This window comes from Pongo pygmaeus, chromosome 19 (genome assembly GCF_028885625.2).
Source record: "Pongo pygmaeus isolate AG05252 chromosome 19, NHGRI_mPonPyg2-v2.0_pri, whole genome shotgun sequence".
In the NCBI taxonomy this organism is placed as follows: domain Eukaryota; kingdom Metazoa; phylum Chordata; class Mammalia; order Primates; family Hominidae; genus Pongo; species Pongo pygmaeus.
Genome location: NC_072392.2, coordinates 57,516,213 through 57,529,890, shown reverse-complemented (window position 1 = coordinate 57,529,890; position 13,678 = coordinate 57,516,213). Strand labels below are relative to the sequence as shown.

Sequence of the window (13,678 nt, the reverse complement as noted above, 5' to 3'; positions counted from 1 at the left end):
CCAGTGAAGCTGTTGGAGACTGGGCATGGTGGCTCTTGCCTGTAATCCCAGCACTTTGGGAGGCCAACACAGGAGGAGTGCTTGAGCCCAGGAGTTCAAGATCAGCCTAAGCAACATAGGGAGATCCTGTCTCTACATTAAAAAACAAACAAAAAAACAAATTAGCCAGCATGGTGATGCATGCCTGCAGTCCCAGCGATGTTGTAGGGCTGGCTTAGAGACCACTAAAAGCAGCATTACATGGGCTTAGGAAAGGAAACCAAGGCACCATCAGAATTTCTGCAGGGTGGAATGTTGTATTTCCAATAACGAAAGTAAGAACTCAATCTTCGGAAAATGTTGGCTCCACAAAACAAATCCCAAAGATTGCTGAGTGGCTTCACTGTTTCATCAAGGTCAACTTTTATTTTAAACCTGATGAAAATGTGTTCCAAAGTAAATTCCAAGCTCCTGGCTGGCCACAGTGGCTCATGTCCGTAATCCCAGCACTTTGGGAGGCCAAGAAGGGTGGATTGCTTGAAGTCAGGAGTTCAAGACCAACCTGGACAACATGGCGAAACCCCGCCTCTACTAAAAATACAAAAATTAGCCAGGCATGGTGGCACGTGCCTGTAATCCCAGCTACTCAAGAAGCTGAGGCATGAGAATCGCTTGAAACCAGGAATTGGAGGTTGCAGTGAGCCAAGGTCGTGTCACTGCACTCCAGCCTGGGTGACAGAGCAAGACTCTGTCTCAAAAATTAATAAATTAATTGATTCCAAGGCCCTAAGGCTTTAAATGGATTGTGTGAAAAATACACAAATTTTATGCCATGTGTATGGAAGCTAACATATATATATACACACACGTATAATGTATATATAATATGTATATGTACACCTGCAGCAATATTTGTGGAGTAATTTGTAATATGGAAAGACAACTAATTCTTGATAATCCAACAAAGAGTTACCAATTCTCCCCTTTTACCTCTAAGGAAAAGAATAAAAACAGTAAATTTGTTTTATTTTACTTTAATACTCTCAATATTTCAGAGTTTTACCTGGGAAAGCCATTCTTCATCTTCCTGTCCACTATGGTCAGAAGCTAAACTGTCATAAGACCCGTGTCGAGTAATGGGCCCAGGACTTCCAGGGGGAACCACTATAGGAGAAAGAAAATAGATTTAAACCACTTCATTCCATGCAGTGGAAAAACAGACGTGGGCACAACCATTTCGGATACTACGGTAATTTATAAGATAAAATATAATACTTTAAAGCACAAAGGCAATTCAAACAATTATTGAACAAATAAGAATGAAGTTCTTAGGAATAAGATACTTTAAAAAATATCCACAGAAATTTAGTAATGCCATCTTCTTGCAATAAAAGAAATAAACAACTAGCTACATAAGCTAATAGCAAAAGTACACTGAAGAGCAGTGACAAATCTATTCATTGGGGGATGACATTAGGATTCTTTAAAAGAGTTTATTTAGTAGCTTCATATAAATGCTAGGCATAAACATGCACATTTAATTGAAAAAATGCTTTCAGTCCTAAAAAAATTCATTTATCCAGAGAAATACATCATCTTTCTTAGATAACTGAGTAGTGTTCATGATTCTTAAGTGGTACGACATAGTCAAATTATAAACAGCCTACTTTTTCATTCAAATAGGAACATTTGCTTAGTAAAACAATACAATGATTCAAAAACATTTACTGAGTTCCTAATATTAACCAGATATTATCTCCTCAAAATCTTAGTCTCTTCTTTGGAAGCTACGACTCACTCACTCTGTCTGTCTCCGTATCTCTAAAGGTATTTTTTTTCTTTTTTTCTTCTTCTTTTTTTTTTTTTAACAGCAGTTTTAGGTTCACAGCGAAGTTGAGCTAAAGATACAGATATTTCCCATATAATCCCCCAACCTCATACATGATTTTATTTAATCTTTTTTTTTTTTTTTTTCTTAAGAGATAGGATCTTGCTGTGTCACACATGCTGGATTGCAGTGGCATGATCACAGCTCACTGTAACCTCAAACTTCTGGGCTCGAACCATCTTCTCACCTCAGTCTAATAAGTAGCTGAGACTACAGGCATGAGCTACCAATGCCTGCCCAATATTTTCTTTCTTGTAGAGACAGGATCTCACAATGTTGACCAGGCTGGTGTCAAACTCCTGCCCTCAAGTGATCCTCCGGCTTTGGCTCTCAGAGTGCTGGGATTACAGGCATGAACCACCACGCCTGGCCTACCATTTTAATACTCAGAGAAATCAAGCAATGAAGTACTGGGAGGAACAGAGAAAAAGAGGGGAGGTAAGTAGAAAGAAAAGTAAGAAAGTAAGAGATGATCAGTAAAGAAGTGTGGAAGAAATAGAAAAGAATGAGAAGCTGAAAACAACCCTCATAATTTCTACCACCAAAAGACATTTATATATACACATCAACATACAAAAATTTCCTTGAGTTAGATTCCTACATATGAAATCAGAGGATGTAAATATATAAATTTCTTAATATATATTCCCAGAAAGAGTTATACACTTACCCAAGCAGTGAAAGAGAATGCCAACCTCACTGAGCTCTTGCTAGAACAAGGTATTATTTTGAAAAACTGTATCTTAGTGAAACAGATACAAATAAAGTAGACAAAGCATAACCTAGGGCAAGATTTTAAAAGACACAGACTCACAAAAAGCTTATCTTAACTTGCTGCAAGAGGAGAAATGCTAATTCAGTGAATACTCAGCAGAGGCATACATAGTATTAAAGTGTAAGATCTGCAGTAATCAAAACTTTTAGCTGCTAGTTCTTCAAAATGATAGTTCTACAGCCAAGCGGCATGGTGGCATTTGTACAAAACACAAATGATCACAAAAGCATACAACACCTACATTCTTGTGATGACAAATTATATCAAGAAGAAAAGAATATCACAGTAACCATTATTTCAGCATTCTTTTGGAAATAATTGATATACATTGAAAGGCTGATAAGTAATGATGTTTTCAAAAGGCTAAGTTATCTTCCCACCACTAAATTCTATATTAATTCTTAATACAGAAGAGAACAAGAGGATCCTTGAAATTCCCACCCCTTAAATACTAGTGAAAAATGTGAATATGGAAAATATGTAGAGGCTGGAAAGCAGATGAGGGCAGAGAAGATTTTCAAGAGGTGAGGTAATATGTTATGTAAATATCTGAAGGAAAGGTGTGACCAAGGGAATGTTAAGTACAAAGATTTTGAGATGTAAACATAGAAGGAATCAGTAACAGCTAGGAGGCCACTGTGGTTGGGTGGGATAAGCCATGCTGTGAGTGGAAGGTAAGTCAGTAAGGCAAAGGAAGTAGGACCAGCAGATTACTGTGGGCTTTTCCTTTCTTTTTTTCTTTCTTTTTTTTTTTTTTTTTTTGGTAATAAAGCTCGAGCAATATGATGGAAAGCAATTAGCAATTTTTAAGTAGAAGTGAGTAACCATGCCTTACGTAACCAGCTAGTACCTAATGTGAATTTCTCCAAAAGTTTATGTTGTGTTTTATATATGCTGAGCCTAGACTAGTAAGTGTCACAGAACAAGTACTCAATAAGTATTTACTGGGTGGTTGGAGTTTTGGATTCTGTACTAAGTAAGTAATGGCACTAGAATGGCTGGACACTTACTTATCCATCATCAAAACAGGGATAATATATTATAATGTCTAGGATTAGCTTCAAAATAACCCAGTGCAGGGATGGAGGTGGGAAGTAGAATTACAGATGAAAACAGGATTGGTCATTAGTTGATCATTGTTATAGCTGGCTGATAGGTACATGGAGGCTCATTATACTATTATTTTCTAGTTTTGTGTATGTTTAGAATTTTCCACAGTGAGAAGGGACAAAGATCCTCTCTGCTCTCATTAACTTTCCAAAGGAAGTAATAAAGATTCCAAATATACATCTAGAAATAGTACCATAAATATGCACCCCAAAATCCTAAAGAGATTGTAAGAATTTCCATCCGCTTTTTTCACCAAAAATAGTTTTCTAATTAAGCATGCTTGGAAGCCATCAGAAGATGGGCAATATAAAAAATAAATCTGGTGGGATAATATTTTTCAATATCAAATAAATACTCTTCCTCCACCCCACCATTTTTCCCATGTTTGATACATTTTTATTACTAAATTGGGTAAAAGCACAAACATCAAAACAGGAAAAGCTTATAACTAGAAGCTAACTATAATCCAAATAATTTTGAAAAGTCCGAAAGAACAGTGCAATAAGATAACATATTTTTTTCACAATAAATTAATCATTAATTGGCACTGTGGTGTTAAACATACAACTAGATACATTACTGTTCATAATAATTGGTAATGTAATATATTTATTAAAATCTGTTGGTCTTCCTATTATATTTAGTATTGGATTCTCTATACAGTTTTAGGAATTACAATATGTAGTAGGAAATACCTTAGAACAGTCCCAACAGTATACCACCAAGCCAGAACGCTGTTCCTCCAAATGTGGTCCTCAGACCATTAACATTGACATCCCTGGCAGAGCTTGTTAGAAATAAATAACTTCAGGCTCCACCCACCCAGCCCTACTGAATTACAATCTGCATTTCAACAAGATCCCTAGGTGATTTTATTACACATTAAAATTTGAGAGCTGCATTATACAGGAGTAGACTCACTGCCATTCCTCTAAAATAGATCAGTAGTGAAAGTTTGGAGAATCTACTTTATTCTTTAAAAGGAAAAAATATGAAAAACTGGTTTTCATTTGAGAGCTTAGGAGGAAAATAATTAGCTACTTATTGCCATTTCTAAAATCTAGACAAGAAAATTCTGAAATAAGCATGGTTATTATGAGATTAAGTTAGCTATAAATTATTAGGAAATTTAAAATAGAAAGGTACTATTATTTTCATAGGATTTACTTTTTTTGTCCACTTGTTATCCTTCTAAACTCTTCACTATAACCTCAAATTTCGGTATAAATGGCCATTGTAGCAGAAAAGCCAGGCTCTGTTTGCCATGGCTGATGTTGGGGGACATATCAAGCCAGTACGTGCATAAGTTAAAGGGACAGATCTAAAATGTTCAGCTTACCAGTATTTAATACTTTTCTTAGTTTTTGTTGTAGTTGTTGTTGTTGTTGTTGTTTTAGTCAAGGGTGGTTAAGTGTTTGGAAATGACCTTAGGTGGCTTTTGTTTTACAGATATGACCTGCCAGCATCACACAACTTTCATACAAAGAAATCAGTAAGTCTCTGGATTTTAGTCACTCTACATATAGTATTGAAAAGCTTTGTGACAAGTAATTCTTTCTAATGTTACCAGGCTGCCTGTGTAAATACAGAAGGCCAGCCTAGGAGACAAGATAAATTATCTGTGGGAAGGGCCCATAATCAATAGCCAATATTCTAGTTTAAAATTCATTCTCAAATGCTTTAGGCACAAAAAGGTAAAAGTAAACTAAGTTTTTGCTCTTTTAATATAGCATATATTTTCTTAGTTTGTACTAACACATTGTCATATTACAAAGGCAATTTCATGGAAGAATCTTCCTTTTGATATTGAATCATCTGAAATTACACAAATAGAACTATACATTCAAAAAAATTCTCATGTGAATAACAAAAAAGACAAGTTAAACAACAACAAAAAGACTTCCTTTCTTTTTTTTTTTTTTTTTTTTTGACACAGGGTCTCACTCTGTTACCCAGGCTGGAGTGCAGTGGCATGATCTCGGCTCACTGCAACCTCCACCTTGTGTTCAAGCGATCCTCCTACCTCAGCCTCCTGAGTAGCTGGGATTAAAGCATGCGCCACCATGCCTGGCTAATTTTTGTATTTTTAGTAGAGATGGGATTTTGCCATGTTGGCCAGGCTGGTCTCAAACTCCTAACCTCAAGTGATCCACCAGCCTTAGCCTCCCAAAGTGCTGAGATTACAGGCATGAGCCACCACACCTGGCCTGAAAGTTTTCCTTTCTTGCAGGTGGACATTGAATAGTAGGCCTAATTTGGTTTTTGTTTTGAAAGTCCCAAAACAAAAGCAGCTTAAAACCTAATTAAAATAAATTTTAAAATCTGTGCACTAAACTACTGGTCTATGGCACCATTTTCTGTTTTCTGTCCTTGTGGTGCAGGTTCTTCTCTGTTTCTTCTTTTGCTCTTTTCATTGGCTCAGCTGCACCATTCTCCATCACATTCATCATCACTATCAAATTTAGTTTACCTGCCCTGAAACTGTACTTCCCCTTTCACAAACCCAGTCTGGGTAGCTTTATTACTCTTTCCTTTTCCTGTAAATCTGCAATCTTTGACTTCCATTTATTTGGGGATTCTTGTTGGTCTTGCATATTTTTTTCAATGCTTCTTTTTCATCTCTCCTTCTACTATTTCCCAAGTCACTTCTTTGGTTTTTTGTTTTTTAATTGTGGGTTACAATTATTTGTGTCTTTGTCTTTACATAATGCTTCCTTGGCTTTTTCTTTAAATATAATTATCCTCTCTTTTGCTCCTCTGTCAAAGTCTATCCATTTTATTTCACCACTTGCATTTATTTATATTAAAAAATTTCTCCCAATCCAGGTAGGAAGAATATTCTATGTTTACTACCTTGGGAAGGAACGACATACCTGTTCACATGGAAAAAAGAATTTACAACCTTGATAAAAAGAAAGTATGATAAGAGCAAAGTTTCCATGCTTCTAACCACTCAAATATTAGGAATGATGTCCTGAGATTGGAGCAAGACTGGCAGAGACAGAAAGGGGAAAAAAGAGGGTCACAAAGAAGAGTGGGAAACGACAGAATCCCAGAAAAAGTTTTAGGGACCAATGGCGGTGAAAACTTATGTCTTCATTCTTGGGCAGAGTTAAGGGAAGTGGCAAGAGATCCCACATGGTACAAGAGTAGAAATGGTGTGCACATGGTGTGTCTGTACAGCCAGGTCTGTGACAACCTTACCATGTTCCCCATAGCTTAGAGGAGAAGAATGTTTCATACATGTACAAGAATAATACAGACATAGTCCAGACAACTGACAGGAGCTGGATGAGAAACAAGAATGGATGCTGCAGAGACCTATATGAACCAATGACCAATGATGTGGTGGGGAAATGGGACATGTCAGTGGTGGCAATTAGGACAAAATGTCCCCAAATCCCTTACCTCATACTTTTATACCCTGTACACCCCAGAGAATTTAGGAGTAACTTTGGAGGTGGTATAATTGATTGAGATTAATTTTTCCACCTTTCTTTGAATGGAGGTACTAAAAAAAACTTAATAGAGTTTATTTAAAGAAAAATAAAGTTACATATCTTGCAAATCCAAGTTCAATGGACCAAGATACAAAATAGCTACCCTAAAGAAAAATGTTTAGTATCTTTTATATTTACCAACTGTCCTTAGATAATTAATAAACTTGGTACAAGGATATAAATCTAGCCATATTCTTAGTACAGTAATTTTCAAACACACCTGATCTGCCAAACTGAAAAGGAAGATACTGAATAGGAAATACTATCAATTTACTTTAGAGAATACAACTTCAAAAGTACTGCCTCTACACACAGGCTTTTGCTAAATATAGATCAACAAGCAAGGGCAGGATGAGTAGATCATTATGACATAACTGTGAGCCTGTCTGTTTTTAGTGTTTATAAGCAAATCATGCTTACAGTGAGTAAATAAGAGCTAAAAAAAAATCACTTATGGTATTTTTCTTATAGGAATATATGGGCTTCTGTGTATATATGTGTGTGTTTCTATGTATATATTTATATATATATTTATATGTGTATATATTTATATGTGTATATATTTATATGTGTATATATTTATATATATATTTATATGTGTGTATATATATGTATATATATATATTTTATATATATATATATATTTTTTTTTTTTTGAGATGGAGTCTTGCTCTGTCACCAGGCTGGTGTACAGCAGCGCGATCTCAGCTCACTGCAGCCTCCGCCTCCCAGGTTCAAGTGATTCTCCTGACTCAGCCTCCCAAGTAGCTGGGATTACAGGTGCGCACCACCACACCCGGCTAATTTTTGTATTTTTAGTAGAGATGGGGTTCCACCATGTTGGCCAGGATGGTCTCAATCTTTTGACCTCATGATCCGCCCGCCTCAGCCTCCCAAAGTGCTGGGATTACAGGCGTGAGCCACCGTGTTCAGCCTATTTATATATTTTCATATGTGAGTATGTGTAAAGCAAACAAAAGCCAATCTGCTTTAGGGCTGACCTTTGAAAATTAGTCCTGTTAATCTAAACCAAAAATATTGCCAAGTCTGTATACATAAATATATATATATACACATAAATAAAGTTATGAAATGAAAGATTAATGGCCCCTTAATAACATCCTTAGGTCTGAATCCTATATAATAAAATTCACAATGTTCCAAAAAGTCAATTAATAATATAACTTTTCAAATCAAAATCTTAGAAGAGTTCTATTTTTGAATTTTTAGATGCCCTCTGCAACTTAACACAAGAATCAATGTGTAAAGAATTTTTTAAAATTACCCACAGAAAATATGGTATTTATCAGTTAGAGAAAGTTAGAAGTGTTGCTTTACATACTGCTAAACTATAGGTACAAAGTATTAAAGTATATAAATAATAATTGCAAGATTAAAGGTATAATCATTAACAGACATCTAAGTTGACATCCTTAAGTTTCTTCAAATATCTAGTTCTTTAACACTACTTAATACAGGTTAGGATAGGTGAATTTGAACCAGGATTCCGAGAATGAGTTATTACCATTCCTAGAAAAATTTAAACCTAACATTTCAATTTTTCCCCCAAAAGAATGAGAAGAAAACCTCAATTTTATGGAATCAAATTCTTTCTAAAATATCCCCAGAGAAACAGCTAGATATCAAAAAAGTTCATCTGCAACTAATCTAGTCTTCCACTTAGAATACAAAAGGTAAGATATTTACCATTAACATATTAAATATACTGTACATTAGAATAGGTAATTAATTACTCTCATTATATTGGACATGGTTTAAGATACTCAGGAAAAAAAATTAGACCTTCTAAAAATGAAGTTTATAAGATTTAAATATTTCTTTGTAAAGAACGAATCAAAATAAAAATATCTGTATCCAGTACCATTTCATTTAAAGCAATGAAAAACAACTGCCAACGCATGTAAAAGTTAAAAGACTACACACAGCTTGTAAGCATTCTCTTTATATAAACAAGCACAAAGCATAATGAACATCGAGCAGTGCTTATTTATGAAAGTAATGAAGGAAAAGTCTATTGGGTTTGGTTTTGTTCTTCTTGTTCTACCCTTTCCTACATTTCTTGAATTTCCAGTAATAAATTCTCTTAGCTGTAGCTCTGGAAGCTTTAGAGGACATAGCTGATCAACTACAGGTATCACTGTTTGTAAACTCCAGCCTCCCAACTCTAGCAGATGTTAAGAAGCTGTTCTACTCCTGGAAATTAATTGCAATGCTATCACTATCAGAGAAATCTGCTTCTCAAATTAAGGATAAAAATGCTGACCCTAATGGTACCTAGTTTTATATGTGAGATAATCATATAGTTACCTGCTTTAAGATTTTGTTGGAAACTTAAAATATGATAATAGGCTGAATATATAGAAATAGAAAGAAATTTAGGTCTCTTAATTCAAAAATTCACACTCTGATCTATAAATGAAGATTAAATGCATTTGTAAGTTTAATTATAAATTTAAAATTCACACTGATTTATAAGTGAAAAATCAAAGATGGACCCAAAAGCTTTTATCTGGACAAGTGAGTTTACTGGGTCCTACTGGCAGCTGAGTTTTATATGGGCAGTGGAATTCTTCAGATTCAGGACCAGACACAGTTTTTGTTTCTCCTACTCTTTACCATATCCCCACCCTTCCTCCACAAACAATAAAACCCTTACCATGTTAAAGTTTTTAATGGAGACCTGAGAGATGAATAATGTTGTGCCAGCATTTTTCAGTCGTTTAGGTTATTTAGAGGAACAACATTCCTTTTTCTAGCAACAGAGAAATTTGCAGTTAAATGACATCATGCTGCCTTGAATGAAACAGCTCAGGCTCAAAGTTCACCCAAAGGCCAACAGTGATAAACTCTCTCCCAAGGACAAACCTCAATATATTTTTGGTGCTTATTAAAAACAGCATTTATATAGCAGCCATACAATAAGCAAGGGCTCTTTACCAAACTCTGTTTCTGATCAGAAAGCACTCAAGATATAAGGATGAAATTCTGCTTGGGAATGTAGTTTCTTAGTATAGAAACTAAAATTTGCCATTTTAAAACAAAGGTTCAGAAGACAAATAATCCAAAAGCAAAATGAACAAAGGCAGTTCCCAATGAACAAGCAATTCACAGAGGAGGAATTATAATACCCAACAAACATATTTAAATCGTAGTAATTGGAGATTTAATGACTCAAGTTATCATTGCATACATATCAAAGTGGCAAAATTTAAGTGTGATTTTTTAAATGACTAAAGCAAGGGAGAACTCTTTCAGATTAAAAATAACACACATAACTACTTGAAAATGGGTAGTATTAAATTCACACTGATTTATAATATAAATGTGACAATTTAAATGTAGAGGAATTCACTAAATCTAATACACAGAGCAGTAAAGCAATTCCACAGAATATCACTGGCTGTTCTGTTGATTAGCAGCCACCCCTATACCAATGCAACAACAATACATAAAGGGAAACAAGCTTTATCTACATTATATATTATACGGATCAATGATCTTCCTTGTGCCCTGACCCTATAGTACCATAGATGTTCTCTAATTAATTATTAAAGTTTTCTAACAGTCAGTATTGTACATCTCTGGTTTCACTTTCCTTTTATGTCACATTCCCAGAAGAACAGTCACAGGCAATATATAATTAGAAAAAGTATATATCTTCTCTGTCTATAAGCTAATAGATTTCACTAAAAAACTGACAACTCTGGGTACATCTTTTCCCCCCCATCTCCTTTTCCGTACCCCCACAGTATCATAATATTACTACAGAAGACATAAACTAAGGCGCTTTCATTTATTGTTCCTGCTACCAAGAGGTCATTTGACATTTTAGCATCTGGACAAATTACACCTGGAGATAGTCTGGCTGGGCTCACAATTTAGTTTTACTTCTTAGTGGCCCTAAATATCTCATAAAATGGAGAGAAAGAATAAAGCATAATGGGTTCATGCTATCAGCCAGATCAGCTACTCTACTAAGGAAAAATTTCAAACAATCCAAGTATACTTTTTTTTTTAAAGAGATAGGTATCGCTATGCTGACCAAGCTGGCATGCAGTGGCTATTCACAGGCATGATCATCACAGTGCACTATAGCCTAGAATTCCCGGGCCTCAAGTGATCCTCCTGTCTCAGCCTCCTGAGTAGCTGGAACTACAGGTCTATACCATGACACCCAGCCTCTAATATACTTCTAAGAAGTGAACAGACTATAACAATCCTCTCAAAACATTTGCAAGGTCAAACCATTTTAAGGACAAGGTGGAGTTTATGAGGGGTCTTCAGAAAGTTCATGGAAAACTGAAGTAAGAACAAATGTCAAATTTACAGTCAAGCTTGGGTAGAAGAATGGTGAAATTACTGATGCTTTACCAAAAGTTTCTGGAGACAATGCCCCAGAGAAATCAGCAGTTTACAAATGGATAGTTTGTTTTAAGAAGGGACAAGATGGTATTGAAGATGAAGTCCTCAGTGGCCAGGCCATCCATACCAATTTGATAGGAAAAAATTCATCTTCTTTGTGCCTTAATTGAAGAGGACCAATGATTAACAGCAGAAACTATAGCCAGTGACAAAGACATCTCAATTGGTTCCACTTCCCCAATTCTGACTGAAAAATTAAAGGTGAGCAAACTTTTCACTTAATGGGTGCCTAAAGCATTGCACCCAGATCAGCTGCAGACTACAGCAAAGCTTTCAATGGAAATTTTAATCAAGTGGGAACAAGATCCTGAAGCATTTCTTCAAAGAACTATAACAGGAGGCCGGGCATGGTGGCTCATGCCTGTAATCCCAGCACTTTGGGAGGCTGAGGTGGCAGATCACGAGATCAAGAGATGGAGACCATCCTGGCTAACATGGTGAAACTCCGTCTCTACTAAAAATATAAAAAATTAGCAAGCGTGGTGGCAGGCGCCTGTAGTCCCAGCTACTTGGGAGGCTGAGGTATGAGAATCGCTTGAACCCAGGAGGCGAAGGCTGCAGTGAGCCGAGATCGTGCCACTGCACTCCAGCCTGGGCGACAGAGCAAGACTCTGCCTCAAAAAAAACAAAACAAAACAAAACAAAACAAAAAAACTGCAAATAAACCATGGCTTTACTGTTATAGTATGATCCAAGAGACGAAGCACAATCAAAGCAATGGCTACCAAAAGGCAGAGGTGGTGCAGTCAAAGCAAAAGTGGGCAAGAGCAAAGGTCATGGCAACAGTTTTTTAGGATGCTTGAGGCAGTTTGTTTGTTGACTTTCTGGAGGGCCAAAGAAAATAATAAACATCTGTTGATTATGAGAATGCTTTGAGAAAATTAGCCAAAGCTTTGGTGGAAAAATGCCCAGGAAAGCGTCATCAGAGAGTCCTCTCCACCACCACAATATTCTTGCTCATTCCTCCCAGCAAACAAGGGCAGTTCTGTGAGAGTTTTGATAGGAAATCATGAGGCATCTACCTCACAGTCCTCATTTGGCTCCTTCAGACTTCTTTTCGCTTCTAATCTTAAAAAAAAATCATTAAAGGGCATCCATTTTTCTTTAGTTAATGTAAAAAAGACAGCATTGACATAATTAAATTCCCAGGACCTTCAGTTTTTAGGATGGACTAAATGGCTAGTATCATCGCTTACAAAAGTATCTTTAACTTGATGGGGCTTATCTTGAGAAATAAAGTTTATATTTTTAATTTTTATCTTTTAACTCCCTTTTTTCCACAGACTTTTTGAAGTCCCCTCATATTTACCTGGAGAGACACACACAATATCTACTTAATGTGTTCTGCTAGAACTCACACTAGTGCAACTCATTTGATAGTACAACTGCACTATATGTACATTAAATCACCAACAGTAGGACAGCTGGAAAAGTAAGTCCACACTATTTTAAAGAATTGTATCATAACTATAAAATACCTTGTTTATAGCTTGTGAATAACAACTGTTGTCTTATCATGGGTTATATAATCTGGCCAGACTCATATGTAACAATAAAAGCATTCTTACTAAAGTTTACCTTTACAGGAGTATAGAATACAATACATTACTAATAGTAGTTGCCTCCTGGGAGGGGATGAGGTTAGTTGGGAGATACAGAGGATTTATTTTCTACTGGATATTTTTTGTTACCTTTTAAACTGTGTATATCATGTTTATTTTATAAAAATTCATATTTAATTAAAAGTTGTGGAATAGGAACAATACAATTGATACAGTTAGTGCAGCATACCATAGTCAATATATGCAAACAAACAAATCAGATAAATATCAACAGAAGTTGGAAAACGATAAACAAAATAAAAGTTGACCTTATTGCATAGTGGGTCATGTGTTTTTCCCCCTATTTTTAGGTTCAGTAGCTTTTTAAAGGGGGTGTGCTACTTCTAACTTGCTTATGCATAATGCCTCCGTATCTGTTTAT

General features: G+C 35.7%; 1 protein-coding gene across 18 annotated transcripts in view; it reads right to left on the bottom strand.

Annotated features, from left to right (window-relative positions):
- BCAS3 (BCAS3 microtubule associated cell migration factor) overlaps positions 1-13,678 on the bottom strand; it is a 703,320-nt gene that overhangs the window by 314,617 nt on the left and 375,025 nt on the right. For all 18 annotated transcript variants that reach the window (XM_054457118.2, XM_063655621.1, XM_054457116.2 and 15 more), the window contains one exon: positions 1,043-1,143. In XM_054457118.2, coding sequence (XP_054313093.1) covers positions 1,043-1,143 — 101 coding nt within the window. The remainder of the gene's footprint in view (positions 1-1,042; positions 1,144-13,678) is intronic.